This window comes from Equus quagga, chromosome 10 (genome assembly GCF_021613505.1).
Source record: "Equus quagga isolate Etosha38 chromosome 10, UCLA_HA_Equagga_1.0, whole genome shotgun sequence".
In the NCBI taxonomy this organism is placed as follows: Eukaryota; Metazoa; Chordata; class Mammalia; order Perissodactyla; family Equidae; genus Equus; species Equus quagga.
The window spans coordinates 1,398,400-1,415,447 of record NC_060276.1 but is presented as its reverse complement, the minus strand read 5'-3'; the positions used below and the strand labels follow the sequence as shown (position 1 = coordinate 1,415,447).

Below are 17,048 nucleotides of genomic sequence, written 5' to 3'. Positions count from 1 at the left end.
GGCCAGGAATAAAAGGGACCATAAACCATCTGCCACTGGTCACGTTATGGCCCTGTGGTTGGTTTTGCACATGGGATGTGGCTTTGTCCCGCAGGCCTGCTGATAAAGGCTGGTGTCGCTGGGCACTTCCTGTCTCCTGTGTTCTCACGAAAGATCTAGAAGCACAGCTTGTTAGCAGCCCTGTTTTGTAGATGAGGGCCAGAGAAGGTGAGCGGCTTCCTTAGGGTTCATAGTTAGTGAGCAGCAAGATCAGGATTCAGGCCTAGGCAGCAACCTGGCCCCTGTGTGCCTGCCCATCACCTAGGGAGCAGGGCTGATAAGTTTGGCATGTTTGGACATGTTTCCTTCCTGTGTTTTTCTAGGCATGTGTGTGTATTTTACATAGTTGAGATCATACTGCATGGGAAAGTTTTATGTCCTGCTTTTATCTTGTAAGTCTTTTAGAATGTCATTAATTCTCTTCTTACGTATGTGAACGACCAATAGCCACTCTTGAAGGACCAACAGATAACATCTGACTTGACTGCCAAGGGCTGGGCTGCTCTAGGATTCATATTTGCTAGTATTCAGAATGACTGTGTCTGAGCTTTGAATGGCTTTAGTGCCGTGGTAAAGCAGGTATATCCAAAACAGTCCACGACCTGCCACTAGGTAGCTTGCCAACACTGAATGGAAAAGCTGGAGTATTCACCTTCAGTATTAACTACAGGTCCTACTGTTCCCTCTCCTCCCACATTTAAACTCAAGGCTGTGTGTTCACCTCACAGAGGGAGATCTCAATGACATTCATGTGGTTTGCAGAGCTTTTTTGTAGCTCACTTGTCTTTTTTTCCCCTAGTTTTCCTTGTCCTGACAAAATGAAGTAAATTTCCTGATGGTAAAGGATGTCAGTTAAAATGTGTATGATAATATACATGGCATAGATCATTCAAGGGCTGGGTTTTTCAAAGGGGACATGGGGGGAGTGTGTATGTCCATGTACATATATGAGTACATATATGAAAAGGCTAGGACATTCTCAGAGGATGGAGTGGCTTAGAAGCCCTGGATATCTTTACTGTCAGCAGTGGTTCTTAAGCTATAGGGAAACCTATACAGAGGGATGAGATGAGTAATTCCAGATGCCTTTGGTTGGGTGGCTTTGGAGGAAACAAAACTCTGAAAAAAGGCCAGGGACCTCTGTTTTTCTTGCAGAATAGCAAGTGGTTGAGAGCGTGGGCTTTGATGTCAGACAAGCCTGGCTACTGGTCTCAGCCCTGCCCTTGACGATCCCCTCCTGCTCTGAGATTCCCTTTCCTTAGATGCAGAATGGGCCCGCTGACACGTGGGCCGGACAGGGCACTCGGGCATGCAAGGTGCTTGGCACAGATCACGTCACAAATGCCCCAAAGAGTCCCCATTCACATGTTCATCATCGGAGTCCAGTCTGTGTGCGTGCCCCAGCAAGATGTCCAGGCAATCCAGAAATGGCACCTTTCCAGACCCTTCAGTGGCTGTGAGTCCCTGCTCTGGAGCACCTGGACCGTACAGCTCACTTCTGGCCCTTTGCCTTGCAGATCCCAGTTTGAAATCCACCTTTTTTGCTAAAGTGTCGTTTGTATATGTATTGTGTAAAAACGTCGTAATTTTGCACTGTCAATCATAAGGAAAGGTAGATGAATTTGTAAACCAAACATGAAGTGGGGCTTATTGGAAAGAGTGTATCTTTGTCTGTCACTGTGCTGATTCAGTCTTTTTTATAGTGAATTATTAAGGAGTGGAATTAGGAGGATCGGGGAAGAGCAGTGTAGCAGAGTGTCCTCCACTTTGAGATGCACTCTGTGCATAGTAACCACAGCATTTTTTTGTGTGTGTGTGGGCACAATACCAGGTCGTCCGCCACAGTGTCAACGACAAGGTCACTGTTATTGGAGCTGGAGTTACTCTTCATGAAGCCTTAGCAGCTGCTGACGATCTTTCCAAGCAAGGTGAGTTGGTTGTTGATGAATGTTAAAGTTCTGCCTGGGGAGAGGTAGGACTTGGGCTGTTTCCAGTGCCCCAACCGTTCTTTTTATTCTAAGTCTGCTTCATATACCAAACTGGTTATTGCTGCTCTCTAGATATTTCTGTCCGCGTCATCGACCTGTTTACCATTAAACCCCTGGATGCTGCCACCATCATCTCCAATGCGAAAGCCACAGGTGGCCGGATTATCACAGTGGAGGATCACTACCCAGAAGGTGGGTGGGGGCCTTGCTTTGGCGGGATGTGTTTTTGTTTTCCTTGCTTGGAGGTGTGCTGTCGTCCTGGGCTTCACCTCCAGCCAGCCACTCACCGAACAACCTTTATGACTGGTCTTAGCAAGTGTATTGGTTTAGGAGTCTCTTGCCTACCTACAATAGCTCCCTAAGGGTGGGGCCGTGCACATACTCATTTGTGTGTCCCTAGCACAGTGCCTGGTCCGCAGGTGGCCCAGTTGGCAGCACAGAGGAGAGTCTAACTCAGCATTGTGGGCAGGGCAGGGTCGCTACACGTTCACTGTTGCTCTTGAGTTTTGAATGATTAATAGTTTGCCCCCCCCACACTAAAAGAATTGGAATGGTGCCTTATAAACAGAGAACACAGCAAATGCAGAAAAAGTGTGTGTGCCAGGGATTGGGGCCTGGGCACTGTTTGGCCTGGGAAGATTAGGTGGGGCAGAGGAAGGGATGGGGAGCTTCATGTGTTCATGCTCAGGGGCCCCACGAGCACCCCATGATCCATGGTCATCTCTGGAAGTACTCCCAGTGCCCTCTCCCCTGAGGTTTATTACAGGGAAAGGGCACACGCCAGGACCCACGAGGACAGAAGACACAGGTCGGGGGTGGAGAACCCCACGCCTTAGGCTCCCTCCTTCCCTCCCTCCTGTGAGGGGCCCACCGAGTGCTCTCCCTTCTCCAGCAGCGACACTGCATCGCTGGAGACCCCGGGAACCTACTGGAGACTCAGTGCCCCGGGCTTGATTGGGGGCTGGTCACACAGGGCCCCCCTGCCGGGCACACACCACACTTCCCGACTCCCAGAGGAAAGCAGGTGCTCCCCATAAACCATCCTGTTGTGCAGAAGTCCAGGCACAGGGACCACCCTTAGCAGTAAGGAAAGTGTCATGTCAGCGTAGGGGACTTGGACCAGCCAACTGCCCAAGCGCCACCCGAGGGCCAACTTTGCAAGCTGGCCCTTCGAAAGCTAGCAGCCTCAGGCCTCCCAGTTGCTATTTTCTGTGCGGTTTATTGTTGGTTTTAATCATTTTGGGGTTCCTGACAGCTTTGAGAATTAGCTCTGCAGACCCCTGCATCCGTGGAGCCTCGCTTGAGAGAGCCCCCGCTGTAAGTGGGGCTGGGAGCAGTTTGGAGACCTGGTTTCAAATGAGAACTCTTGTGGCCAGAGAATGACTATTTACATGAAGCAATGACTAGTGAAAAGTGTTTTTCCCTGGGAACCAACAAATTCAAAAGCCTCTATATCATGGGACCTTAAGGCCGACGACCTGCTTCCAGAATAGAATCTGATGTCCCTTCCTTCCCCAGGTGGCATCGGGGAGGCTGTCTGTGCTGCTGTCTCCATGGAACCTGACATCTTAGTCCATCAGCTGGCAGCGCCAGGAGTGCCTCAGAGTGGGAAGCCAAGTGAGCTGCTGGATATGTTTGGAGTCAGTGCCAGACATATCATAGTGGCTGTGAAATGTATGTTAATGAACTAAAATGGCTGTTGACTTTGGTCTTAAAAGGCTGGCCTCTTTGCCTTACATTTATGCTTGTTGCATCATTTAAATCTGTATTGTTGTGCTTTGTTTTTCTTAAAAGCAAAGCAAGTTAACTACCGTCCTGTTAAGCTATAACTACATGTACTAGTGTAACTCATCTTTGAGTCATTAAAGTGGGCTATAAGGTTTTAAGTGACATAATAGCTAACAAAACCACCATCTAATATTACGTTTTCTGATGAGACTGTAAGTAGTTAGGGAACAACATAGGGTAACAGTTTCTTAACTGAGTGCGTTTTCCTCGTGAGTAAAGACCATGTGAATTGAACAGTAGACTGCAGTCAGATTGTGCAGCACTAGAGCGCCCTGCTGCCCCTGCTGTCCCAGGCCAAGAGTCCCCATGCTGCCCTCCTACCTGCAGCTTCCTGGCTACTGTGTGACTGCACCTGCCCTGGAGTTTCCTCTGCTGTTGGCCTGCATCTCCCCTCCAGGGTGCAGAGGCTGTGGCGCAGCAGCAGCAGCTCTTAGAATGTCCTGTGACTATTCTGTGAAGAGAGGACACAACTAGTCTTAGTCTCCACACTGTACTCTCTTGTGAGGTCTCAGAAATGTCTCATTTGCCCAGTGACCAAACCAAACTGTTAGCTCGATTCTATTAATCTACTAAGGACACTAGTTAAATTTAATGTTAATAAAGCATTTTAAAAACCAGCCGCTTTATTCCGTTTGTGCCTTGTATGTGTGATTTGGTTTCTCCTTGATAAAATCCTAAATAAGGAACTTCCTTGTAAAGCAGAGGGAGAGAGACCCATTTCCCCCAACAGCAAACCCGGGGAAGGGCGCTGGGCAGAAGATGCACCACTAGAGGGCGGTGCGTGGCCCGAAGAGCCATCCCTGAGCCGACGACTCCTTCCAGCTGTGAGCACAGAAACTGTGTGGCTGGAACACAAGAAGAAAGCACCGGCCAGAGAAACATGGGTCCAGGCTTCAAAACTAAATTTCAAATTGGGTGTGTCTGGTATGTCATGGTCCTTATTTTTATTGCCCTCATTAACTAGTCTTTGTTCTAGAATGTGTGGTAGAAACTGAAGAACTGGCCTGGCACTCGGAGTCCTGAAGGCCAACTCATTCTGCTCCTGCTCTTTTACATCACCGAGCTGGTTTCCTGGCCTGTAAAATTAGCATGATAATTGCTGTGCTTGTTTCATAAGATTTTGAAAAATTATATATTTTTAAAAAGTTGATATAGGGGCCGGCCCTGTGGCACAGAGGTTAAGTTCGTGTGCTCTACTCCAGTGGCCCCCTGAGGTTCGCCTGTTCAGATCCCAGGTGCAGACCTATGCACCGCTTATCCAGCCATGCTGTGGCAGTGTCCTACATACAAAATAGAGGAAGATGGACACAGGTGTAGCTCAGGGCCAGTCTTCCTCAGGAAAAAGGGGATTGGCAGCAGATGTTAGCTCAGGGCTAATCGTCCTCAGAAAAAATTTAAAAAATTAAAAAGTTGATATAACTGATACAAAAATATATGAAAACACAAAAATATTTAAAATCTCAGGGTCGGCCCTGTGGCCGAGTGGTTAAGTTTGTGCACTCCGCTGTGGTGGCCCGGGGTTTTGCCAGTTCAGATCCTGGGTGCAGACCTTTTTACGTCAAGTCTCTCACACTCTATACAATTCGCCCATGTAAAGTGTACAAATTCAGTGGTTTACCCAGTTGTGCATCCATCACCGGGTCAATTTTAGGACATTTGCATCACCCCAAAAAGAAACCCTGTACCTCTTCCCAGTGCTTGGCAGCCTGTCATGTATTTTCCATCTCTGGATTTGCTATCCTGGGCATTTCATATGAATGGAGTCATTATATGTGGCCTTTTGTGTCTGGCTTCTTTCACTGAGCATAATTCATTTGAGGTTCATCCACATTGTAGCCTGTGCCAGAGCTTGATTCCTTGTTATGGCCACATAGTAGTCCATCCTATGTATAGACCATGTTTTATCCATTCATTAGTTGATGGACATTTGGGTGGTTTTCACTTTTTGTCTATTGTGAATGATGCTATAAACTTTGCAAGTTTGTGCATGTATATTTTCACTTCTCTTGGGTTATATACACCTAGGGGTGGACTGGCTGGGTCCTGTAATCCTGTTTACCTTTTTGAGTGACTGTATGTTTAAACACATTTTCGTGAGGAGTGAATGACAATGTGAAGGTGCTATGGCATCTGTAAAGCACTGTATACTCGAAGGTAAGCCATTAGCAACACACACACACACACAAGCCACACACTAGCTTACACACCTGTGTAAAATGCCCTATCTGGTGATGTCTACAACAGAAGCAGTGTACCCGAGCTCGCTGTGGCAGGCTAAATGGAGCAACAGATGTCCCTGATTTAAGTGCCATTCCCAAAGCCTGAATTCAGGCCCCCACAGGTGCTGGGCAGGAACAGTAGGCCGGATTCCATAATAAGGGCTGAGAGGAGCCCTGATGACGCGGAGATAGGAGTGGGCCTGGGGCCAGCTTGGCCCAGCTATAGCTCCTGGGTGCAGAGCAGCCAAGGGGCTGGCGGTAGGCACACTGCTAACTGCTGTAGACGCTGAAGTACCTCTGAATGTTGTTTTTTTAGGTTGGCACCTGAGCTAACAACTAGCCAGTCTTTTTTGTATTTTCCTGCTTTTTCTGCCCAAACACCCCCAGTACATAGTCGTATATATTTTACTTGTGGGTCCTTCTAGTTGTGGCATGTGGGACCCCCCCCCCCCCAACGTGGCCTGATGAGCGATGCCGTGTCCGTGCCCAGGGTCCGAGCCAGTGAAACCCTGGGCTGCCAAGCGGGGTGCGCGAACCACACTGGCCGGCCCCCGTCTGAATGTTCTTCATTGTTCTGGAGCCTTGGACCCTGGCGCCGTCACCCCTGAGTCTTCCAACGTCGCCTTGCTGCTCTGATGGAGAAGCGGCACTCACGGACTCGGGTGATGCCGCTGCCTGGCTTTAACCCCCAGATGGGCTACCTGGGGGCGGGGGGCAGGGGGGGATGGCAGGGTAACCCTTTTTGCCTCAGTTCGTTCCATCTGTAACGGGATGATGGTGTTGATGGTGATAGTATCTCTCTCATAGGGCTGTGGCCAGGATTTTAGAAGTACCACCGAAATGTCCCCATTCAGGGCTGCCCTGCATTCCTGGGGAGGTTTCTATTCCCGAGACACGACCTCAGTCCTCTGCACGTCCCAGCCCCTTCCCAGCCTGGCTGTAATATCCAAGGCTCTGAGCAGAATCGGCCCCGCCTTTCCCCTCCCTGGCCCCCCTCCCCTCCTATGCAGCCCTGGATGCTCTCACCTCCCCTCTCCGAAGCCCTGTGCCCTACCGGGACGCCCACTACCCACCATTTCACAGCCTCGCGCTGGCCGGCGCCCCACCCGCACAGAGCCTGGCCAATGCGCGCGCGGGCGGAGGCCTGGGCCACGTCATTGGGTTTTGTCCCGTCATTCATTGGGCCCCAGCCAATCAGCGTCGCCTGCACCACGCCAAGCGCGGCAGACAACTCCCCGAGGGTCCGGCACCTCCCCTCGCGAGGCTGGAGCCCAGCTGGCTCCAAGGGGCCCGGTCCACATGCGGAGAGGAGCAGGCTGCGGCCCTGGCCCCCGGAAAGAGTCGGACTAGGGTACTGCCCCTAAAAGCCAACTGACTGGCGGTAGAGTGCACAGGTATGGCCAGAGAGAAGGGGACGCTAGGGTGGGATGGGGTGGGGGTTGTGATGTCAGTGGAGGAGTAGGGTGCAGGGAAGGCAAGGGTGGAGATGGGTAGAGGTGTGCAGCCCAAGCCCTCCTGGACTCCTAAAAGGAGGGAAAGTGATGCAGAGCGGAGTTCCTCTTCAGACTCAGACCTCTGAAGCAAGTGGAGTCTCAGCCGCAACATCCCTATCCCCACAGACACACTGCCCCAGGTTTGCCCTCACTTACCAGGAGAAAGTAAGCCGGGTACCTTCTACCTCTTCACTGTGGTATCATGCCTAGCGGGCCATGCTTGGGATCGGGAAAACAGTGGCCTGGAATTCAGAAATCCTGAAATGCTACCACGTGTGATTCCCTATTTGATGGGGAGGACAAACAGCAGATTACAAAACACTGAGAGCAGGAACCCAAGAGTGCACTGGGGGGTGTAGGGGCAGAGATGAAAGATACCCCCACCCTTAATGTATGCCTGTCCCCCTGGAGCATGCTGTGATTGGAACGTAGTTATGGGTCTCATGGCAACAGGGGGTGGTTGCAGAGGGTCTGGAGGACAACGGTGTCTCCTTGCAAGGCACCCGCCCCCAGCGAGGTAATGACACAGTCCTCAAGCAAGAGAACACCAGTCCCCCAGACACAGGAGGGAGTCTCAAAGGGACCGGGGGCTTCTTGATTGTCAGCTGCAACTGAGGCCAACCAGATGTCCCAATTCCAGGTTTCAGGGTTCCACTCCTCTGACCGCTGCCCGGCCTTTCACATGAGGAACGTGGAGAGGCTGGGAATTCAACTGACACTGGGATCCTGTGACCCTCACAATTGAATGTTGCGTTGGATTTTCAGCACTGTCAGCCCTGCAGTACAGGAAGCAAGAGAGGTTTTAGGGCTGTCATGGAAGTTCTCTGGTTGTCATACTGTGACTTGAGCTGAGAGGTAAGGAACCCGAGCCTTTCATTTTTTCTCTGCACGCTCTCAGGTGCACTCGGGAATCATCCCACGCCATAGTCTTCATAGCCATCGTTACCGCCACGACAGTCCAGGGCAGCAGCCGCTCCAGCTCCCCAGGCACTTGCTGCAGTTGGCCCTTCACCCCAATCAACCACAGGTTGAGAGCCTGATGAATCCTGGGGTCCCTGCAGGCCACGGGTGCCTCACACCCCCACTTCCCACTGGTGAGGAGCTCAGCCCTGCCCTGCACTCCAGCCCAAGGGAAGCACAACCAGACGAATCCCAAAATTCTGTCTTCTGGGACCACTCATAGTACCCATTCTCTATCGGTCAGACATGGGTCAGGGTACAAAAAATATACAGAGATTCTCAACAGAGGGGATTGAATAAGAGCAGTTGGTTACCCAGGGATTGGAGGGCTGAAGTGACAGGGATAATACAGGAAGAAGCTGCCACCCCTAGAGCGAGAGGAAGAAGGAAAGAGGCCTAGAAGCCAGGATGGAGGGGCGTTGAAGAGCCAGAGCCTGGATCTTTGAGGGGGTGCTGCTGCAATTTCTCAGGGAAGGAGGAACCAACATCAGCAGCTACAAGGGGGAAGGGGGCAGGAGGTAATTTCCAAGGCACCATCTTCCAGGTCACTGATTCTTTCTTCAGTGGCATCTATTTGTGGTTTAATCCATCCGTTGAGATTTTTATTTCAATGACGAGTTTTTTTTTTTTACTTCTAAAGTTCTTGTTCTTTTTCAAATCTGCCTGAGCTTTAAAAATTATTCTGAACTTTTAAATTCCTTCTTTTGTGTCTTTCTTTTGTTGTGTCTCAGAGGCTACTGAAGCGTTGGGGAGTTGGAGTAGCTTTATATCACAATAGCACATTTGTAACGATAATGTCACTCTGTGTTTCAAAGTCCCCCCTGATTAAGCACAAGAGTGGAAGGTGGTTCTTTTTCTCACCTCCTCCCTTGGTGATGTGCTGGCCTAAGGCCTGGGGGACATTCACCTGGGGTCACCTCTGACACCTTCAGGACGTACTGATGTGCCACACGCACGCCCCAGGAATCTCCAAGTGAGGGAGCGAGCCAGGCTGTAGAGCATAGCCCACAAAAGGGGATTGGGATTGGAACCCAGCATCCTTGATCTTCCACCTTGCCTCGGCCACTTGCTGGCTAGTGATTCAGAACACGCTACTCAACCCTTCTGTGTCGTATATTTCCCCATCTGGAGAATGGGGATAATGCTGCTACCAACCCCGAGGGCTGCCATGAGGATGGGATGGGTGAGTCCAGGCACGTAGCAAACGCTCAGGGCCATTACCGCAAAGTATGTTATCTGGCCTCTGACAGTTACACCCTGGGAACGCGGACAGGGCCAGTCTTCTCTTTGACAGACCTGCTGGTTCTCCATGAGGGTGGGCGGTGTCTTCAGTTTGAGGTTGCTGACCCATCTTCAGTAAGGCCTCTGGGAGTCCTGGGTGGGAAGCCTGGGGTGAGGAGCCCAGCAGTACAACCACGATGAGGGGCAGTTTCTCTCTCAACCAGGGGTTCGCTGAAGCCCCTCTGGCTGTGGCGGTGAGGGGGGAAGGCAGACCCTGGTCGTGGATGCTGGCGGGGGCGGGTGGGGGGTGGAGAGGAGTTCTTTGTCTCCTCACTCAGACCCATGTTCAGATGGGCCCACTTCTTTTTTTTTTTTTTTCTTTTTTATGCTGAGGCCGATTGGCCCTGAGCTAACATCTGTTGCCAATCTTCCTCTTTTTGCTTGAGGGAGATTCACCCTGAGCTAACGTCTGTGCCAGTCTTCCTCTATTCTGTATGTGGGCCGCTGCCACAGTATGGCTGCCGACGAGTGGTGTAAGTCTGCGCTCGGGGAACTGAACCCGGGTGCCGAAGTGGAGCGAGCGGAACTTAACCACTAGGCCCCGGGGTGGCCCCTCAACTTCTTTTTAGATCTCTGTCCTTCCTTTTTGCCGAGGAGGTGACCCTTCAAGAGCACTGGTTTTAGGTGGGATCTCAGTTCTGCTCTCACCTTCTGAGGCCCGTGATCCCCGAGCGCCTTGGAAACCCAGCCCGGCAGCTCCTCGAGGGGCCTGAGCCCCAGCCTTCCCCGCCTCAGCCCTGTGTTTTCATTGGCTCTGTTTCCCCAGGGATTTCCCTCACTTACCTGTGGGCCACCTAGGCATTTGAATAATGTAACTAAACTCTTCTCATTACATATTTCCTTGTCTCTCTCCCAAACTGGACGGGCATCCTTGGAGGGCAGGGACTGGGTGTCGGAGAGGCACCGCCCCCAATCCTGGCCTAGGCAGCACTGAGTCATGTGCCCAATACCCCGCCTCCCAGGCCACAGAGATTGGGCCGGCAGGCGGGCCTGCCAGCCTGAGTCAACGAGGAATTGGCAATGGAGACTCAGAAATTCCGCCCCGAGTCTCCTCACTCTAGTCACACATGGGAAGAGGCCTTTGTGCCCAGGATACGCAAGCCAGAAATCGTCAATGGAGAGTTTGATAAATTTGGTCATATAACAATGTATTACTTCTTTTTTTTTTTTTTTTTAAGGAAGATTAGCCCTGAGCTAACTACTGCCGATCCTCCTCTTTTTGCTGAGGAAGACTGGCCCTGAGCTAACATCCATGCCCATCTTCCTCTGCTGAATACGTGGGACGCCTACCACAGCATGGCTTTTTGCCAGGGGGTGCCATGTCCGCACCCGGGATCCGAACCGGCGAACCCCGGGCTGCTGAGAAGTGGAACGTGCGAACTTAACCGCTGCGCCACCAGGCCGGCCCCTGTATTACTTCTTGACCACCCAAACCAGCGAGCCTAGTCTGATTTCAAGGGAAAATTTTCAACTGTGTGCTTTAAAAATATGCAAGGTGGTAATGTAAACTGGTACAGCCTCTGTGAAAGGCAGTCTGGCAGTTTCTTCTAAAGCTAGACATCCACCTCCATAGGACCCAGCGATTGCAGTCCTGGGCATTTATGTCAGAGAAATGGAAACTTAACCATCACAGGAAAACCTGCACGCGAATGTTCATAGCCGGTTTATTTACTGGGAGCAAGCAACATGTCCTTCAGTGGGGGAATGCTTGAACAAACTGTGGTAGATCCGCACCAAGGACCGTAGCCAGCGACACAAAGGCAGAACTGACTGTTGATACATGCAACAATTTGGATGGATCTCAAGGGCATTATGTGAGTGGGGGAAAAAAAGGCCCACCCCAGGTCACATACTGCATGGTTCCATTTATGTAACAGTCTTCAACTGACAATTCTAGAGATGAGAATCCAATACTGGTGCCATGGGTTGAGAGGAGGACGCGGGCAGGCTGTGGCTATGAAAGGTCAACAGGAGGGATCCCTGCGAGGGAGCCAGCTGGTCATTGATGGCCGCGGGGGGTCACTTATCCAGGATCTACACGGGTGGTGAAACTGCACAGAGCACGCGCGCACCCACCCACACCCACCCACGGACGAAACCCGGAGCAGCGCTCGGATGGCACCAGTGCCATTTCCTGGTGTGCGACGGCACCAGATGCGCGAGACGCCGACACCGGGGGAACCGCGGGAGGGGCCCCCGCCTCTCGGACGTGTTTCTTATGTAAGTTCCTGTGAATGTAATCACTTCAAACTACACGCTCACACGAAAAGCACACAGGCAGGGCTTAGCCTGTACAGACAGGACGACTGGCGCGACCCGGCAGGGAGAGTTCCCGCTCTCCCCGCGGGCGCGTCCAGGACTCCCGCAGCCCGCCAGGACGGATGGCCCCGCGGGGAGCGCGCGGGGGCGGAACCGAGAGGCGCGCACGCGGCCGGCTTGTTTTGATTGGGCAGAAGGAGTGTCCGTCAGGCCAGAGGCGCTGCGCTTCCTCGGGAGCCTTGTGGGTGCGTCCCGTCACGAGCCGAGCCTGGTCATTGGCGGGGCCAGCCGGAAAGGGTGGGGCGGAGCAGGGCGGTGGAGCGGGGCTTCCGGTGGGCGAGCTGAGGGGCGGGGGATGTGGAGATGGGCGTGGGGGTGGCCAGGGCGGGGCCCGACACGCCCGGACGACGACCCGGCCAGCTCGCCACCGCCCCCCGCTCCCCGCCCCTCTGGGGCGTGTGTCTCGCCAGAGTCCTCGTTCCCCAAGACTCTCCCGGGGAGAGGCCGAGGAGAAGCCTCCACTGAGTCCAGGCCCCGAGAGACCGTGGGGGCTCCGTCGGGCGCCGCTCCCGGCAGGACGCCCCCCACCACCCTAAGGGTGGCTGGCCCTCTAGACGGCCAGGGACAGTGTGTCGGGGTCCCCAGGGACCTGGGGGGGGGAGAGGGCGGCGACTCCCCCCGGGATGGGAAAGGGCACAGTCACTCCCTCTCCCGCTGAGCCCAGTCCTGGCCTCGGAGAACTGTCTCGCTCCGCGATCCCGGGAGCTTCTACCCTCCCAGGGCCCAGACTGTGGCCCCCGGCCCCGGCCCCGCACGCACGCGCACACGCACACTCCTTGCCCGGCCCACTGTTTCAGCGCCTCCCGCGTGTGTTCAGGACGGTTGTCTGTAAAGCGTGGACCCGCCCCCCCCAACCACAGCGTAGTATCCAGGGAGAGGTGGGCAGAGCTGGGGCCGGTACCCGGGGACGTGGTGTCTGCCGGAAGTGTCTGTCTGTGCTTTTAGAGGTGGGGACGGCGGGAAGGTAAAAGAGTCTTCCCCGTGCCACTGGACAGTGTGGCCCACTGGGAGGGACTCCTGCCCAAGCACCCCTGTACCCAGGACGGCCTGTGGTCGCAGCCGTCAGCTGTGCCTGCCTGCCTGCCTCTCCCCTGGGGAGGTCCAGGTGAGCCCCGCAGAGAAAGCTCCTGGCTTCTCTGGAAGTGAGTGCGACCAGGAACCAGCCATCCCGGTGCTTCTCACGCTGGAGGGTGCGTGGGAACACCTAGAGGGCTTGTTCAAACCTGGGTCCCCGGGCCCCACCCCAGAGTCTCTGATCTTGCAGATCTGGGGTGGGGCCTGAGAACTGATGGCTCCAACAAGCTCCCGGGTGGTGCGGGTGCTGCTGGTCTAGAACCGACCCTCCCGTGAGAAGCACCGCTCTGGAGGCCCGAGATTCCTAGGTGTGTGCCCCCTCCACTACCCGGGGCTGCCTCCTTTGCAGGGTCCCGACCGGTCCGGGAAACGCCAGCGGAGTGCCAGCCCTCGGGAGATCCGGGGCTTCCCATGGAGCAGCAGTCACCCGTCCCTGCCTGGATGCCGCCGCTGGAGGGCGCCGCCGTCCACAGCCCGGGGGAAAAGGCGTCAGGCTTGCACGGATAACAATCCGGACAGGTGGGAGGGAGGGACGGAGATCAGGAGATGAGATTTGTGCCTGGGAGTGGGGAGGGAAAGAACTCTCTGATGAGGCAGAGGAAAGACCCAAACGCCGGGCTCGCGGGTGGCAAAGGAACGTGGGCCCTGAGACCGAGAACGTGCGTTTGCGAGAGCAGGGAGGCCAGAAAGGACCTTGTCTGCCTGGGAACTGCCCTGACAGTTGTCTGGTCGGTGGAGGTGGCCGGCTCTTGAGCTGCTGGGAAGCCGCCGCCTTTCCTGCTAAATGGTCCTCACCAAGATGGTCTCCCAGCTCCTGGGTGAGGCTGCCCAGACCGGCTCAGGGCCCCGTGGCACCCCCGCCCTGCTCCGTGCTCCCCGGGCTTTGGCCAGTCTTTGCTGTGGTCGGTCTTTGTTCGGTTCCACCGTGGCCTGTCGTCCAGTTGGAGCAGCAGGTGAAATGCAGTGCCAGTCACGGGTGCAAGTCACCATTTGTCCCTGGAGCCAGCGGTTGTGCGGCCCCAGCACCGGAGCCTCTTCTGGCTGTGGGGTCAAATGGTGGAGTGGCCTTTGGCTTTGCTTTTCCTTGTTCCCCTCCTCAACCTCCTTTTCCTAAGGGGTCACCGGGCTTTTCCATGTCGACTGGTTCAAGCTCTCCATACGTTAATGATATGAGCCCTGAGTCACATCTTGCTGCTATTTTTTCCCCACTTTGTCACTTGTCTCTTGACTTTGTGGTTTGGGGTTTGCATTTGGTCAGGCAGGCGATTTTAGTTTTCACGTCGTCAGACTTTGCAGGCTTTTCCTAATGGCTTCTGGAGTTTCTCCTCGGCCTGCTTGCTTCAGACTTACTTAGAGTGGCCTTCTCCATTTGAAGTCGTGCGTGAGTTACCCATTGCTGCGTAACAGATGAGCCCAAACGTCGCGCCTTAGCACAGCTACCACTTGTGATCTCCCAGGTGTCTGAAGGACAGGCTCCTAGAGGGCTTGGCTGGGAGGTTCTGGCTCAGGGTCTCTCACAGGCTGCGGTCAAGACACCAGCTGGGGACGCAGCCATCTGGTCTGCCGGGGGTGGACTCTGCTTCCAAGATCACTCACGTGGCTGTGGTAGGGGCCTTGTGCCTCCCTGCGGGGCCTCTCCATAGGGCTGCTCAGGGCAGGGCTCCCCCAGAGCCAGTGATCCAGCAGAGACAGAGCCGGGGAGGGCGGTCCCAAGGTCGAAGCTGCAGTCTTTTTATAACTTCGTCTCTAAGTGACACCCGCTCGCCTCTGCTGTACTTTTATGGGTCGCATGGGTCAGCCCTGGAACCCACCAGGGCATAGGTTGTTTCCGTTCACGGCGAATGAGAAGGCTCTGAGGAGCCTCCTTGCTCCTGAACCTGGGTGTGGGACTCCTGGTCCGGCACGAGCGCCTCAGGAACACGTCCTTTGCCTAAGCCTGTGTTTGTAAGGGCAGAGGGTGGCTCTTCCGTCTTTAAAGGGTTGCAAACAAAACACACAAAATTCCAGAGAAAGGGAGAAGAATATGCAACAGAGCCCCTGTGTGGCCCGAAAAGCCCACGGTGTGTGCTCTCTGCCCTTTGCAGAGGAGGTTGCGGCCCTGGTGGCGGTCCCAGGGAGTTGTGCAGCCCCGGGCACACGGGCAGGAAGCTCTTTCTCATCACGGCAGCCAGCCCATTCAGCGCCAGTGCCGTGTGAGTCCCCACCCAGGCCCTGGCCGCAGGATGCTCCCCGACCTCCAGCGTCCCCAGCCAGTGGCTCAGTCCTGCCCCCACTCCCTCTCCTCCCCAGGGGCAGGGGTGGGGGCAGGGCAGCTGCCCTGCCTGAGGTGGGAGTGACCTCCCTCTGCACACAGGCACGGTCCCTCCCCTCCCCTCCCACCTTCCCCCATGCTGCCAGTGAAGTGGGTGGGGGCAGGGAGTGGAGTGGAGTGGTGTGGGCCACATTGTGGAGGTGCAGGCTGACAAGGCGCACCCCTTTTCCTCAATGACGGTGTCAGGTAGCCCCGTGCTGGGCTCTGGTGGCTCAGGTGGTGGCAGGCGCCAGCCTGGAGGGGGCAGCCGAGTGTCCAGTTGTTCCCGGGAAGGAGCTCCTGCTGTGGCCAAAGGAGGCCCTTTGTGTCTCGCGTCCCTGGATACGTGCCCGCCCCATCCTTCCTGACTGGGCCTCAGAGATGACGTCCCGTATGGACAGCTAATTTTCGACAAGGCAGCCAAGAGCATACAATGGAGAAAGGAAAGTCTCTTCAGTACACGGTGCTGGGAAAACTGGACAGCCACGTGCAAAAGAATGAGACTAGACCGCTATCTTACACCATCCACGAAAATTAACTCAAAGTGGGTTAAAGACTTGCACGTAAGACCCAAAACCGTAAACCTCCTAGAAGAGTCTCGCTAGCACCTTCCTTCCTCGCTGCCACCTGAGCTGGCGGGGCCCGAGCGCAGGGCGAGCCTGGGGACCCTCGGCCTCCGGCGCCTTCACGCCGTCTCGGAGCGGATAGTGCTGTGAGGAGGCACCGCGCTGGCCGGCCCAGCTGGATCTGCTCGTTGTGGGTAGGGACTGCGTGTGCCCTCGGGAGGCGTCGGTGCAGGGCGCCCGGCCCCCGGGGGCTGCGAGCGGCCGGGATCCTCGGGCTGCTGGCTGGAAGAATTGGACCTGGAGATAAAGGATGCATGTACACCTAGAGGAGAAGTTAGCCCTGTGTCCTGTTGACAGAAGGAATTATCGATACTCTGATCAAGCTGGAGCAGAGTTTAGAAGGAATATCCTGGCTGAATATTGCTGAAAACTTCAGTCAAGTTCTCTTCCCATATTGATATTGTCCTTGCAGCTTCGCAGACCAAGTCAGATCCATTAGTTACAGAAGCATGGGAGAGCAGTTCACGGAGACTCGGAGGGAACAGGGACTAAACACCACCTGCCATGCACCATCGCAGAGCCTCAGAGTCAAGGGTGCGGCCCCTTGGGAGACCCCCACCCGGTGCCTTGCTCGCTGCCCTCTCCCCACGGCAGCCCATTCCATCTCTTAAGATGGTGCGGCGGTGCTGTGTCTGGGTGCCCGGAAGAAGGGCATGCTGATGTAACGCTGAGGCCAACTGAAAAGTGACCGGAAGCTAGGATGCCCTTGAAGGGTGTGACAGCTAAGCACAAGAGGGGAATTCGGCGCGGGCTCCCTCTCCACAAGAAGAAAGGAAAAGGCCCTCGCGTCCCTCCGGACAGGCACACCCCGCTCCCCGACCTGCCCCTGTTTTTATACACGTGTCTTTTAAATTAACACTGCGAGACATTTTGTATCCTCTCTCCACTAGGAATTAGTCTAAAAACAATTAGTAGACAAACCAAGCATTCCTTTCTTAAAGTAAACGGAATTTTTTAAAGTGAAAAAAAAA

The 17,048-nt window shown here is 54.5% G+C and overlaps 2 protein-coding genes and 1 long non-coding RNA gene across 5 annotated transcripts in view; all 3 read left to right on the top strand.

Annotated features, from left to right (window-relative positions):
- Positions 1 to 3,718, top strand: part of TKTL1 (transketolase like 1) — a 30,793-nt gene extending 27,075 nt beyond the window's left edge. The window contains exons 11-13 of the mRNA XM_046674048.1: positions 1,871 to 1,967; positions 2,100 to 2,219; positions 3,546 to 3,718. Coding sequence (XP_046530004.1) covers positions 1,871 to 1,967; positions 2,100 to 2,219; positions 3,546 to 3,718 — 390 coding nt within the window. The remainder of the gene's footprint in view (positions 1 to 1,870; positions 1,968 to 2,099; positions 2,220 to 3,545) is intronic.
- A 3,610-nt stretch (positions 3,719 to 7,328) lies between these two features.
- On the top strand, positions 7,329 to 10,989 carry LOC124245256 (uncharacterized). Its single transcript, XR_006890247.1, has 3 exons — positions 7,329 to 7,428; positions 8,168 to 8,382; positions 10,947 to 10,989. It is a non-coding gene; the product is annotated as an uncharacterized LOC124245256 (long non-coding RNA).
- Positions 10,990 to 11,076: 87 nt separating this feature from the next.
- On the top strand, positions 11,077 to 17,048 carry LOC124245255 (uncharacterized). 3 transcript variants are annotated; one of them, XM_046672504.1, is made up of 4 exons: positions 11,077 to 11,988; positions 13,511 to 13,680; positions 15,246 to 15,353; positions 15,659 to 17,048. In XM_046672504.1, the coding sequence occupies exons 1-4, from the start codon at positions 11,884 to 11,886 to the stop codon at positions 15,660 to 15,662; spliced, it is 387 nt and encodes a 128-aa protein (XP_046528460.1). In that variant the 5' UTR covers positions 11,077 to 11,883; the 3' UTR covers positions 15,663 to 17,048. The 3 variants fall into 3 exon arrangements, 2 of the variants coding, with proteins under 2 accessions (XP_046528460.1, XP_046528459.1); XR_006890246.1 differs by having other exon boundaries at positions 13,511 to 15,353; XM_046672503.1 differs by having other exon boundaries at positions 13,511 to 17,048.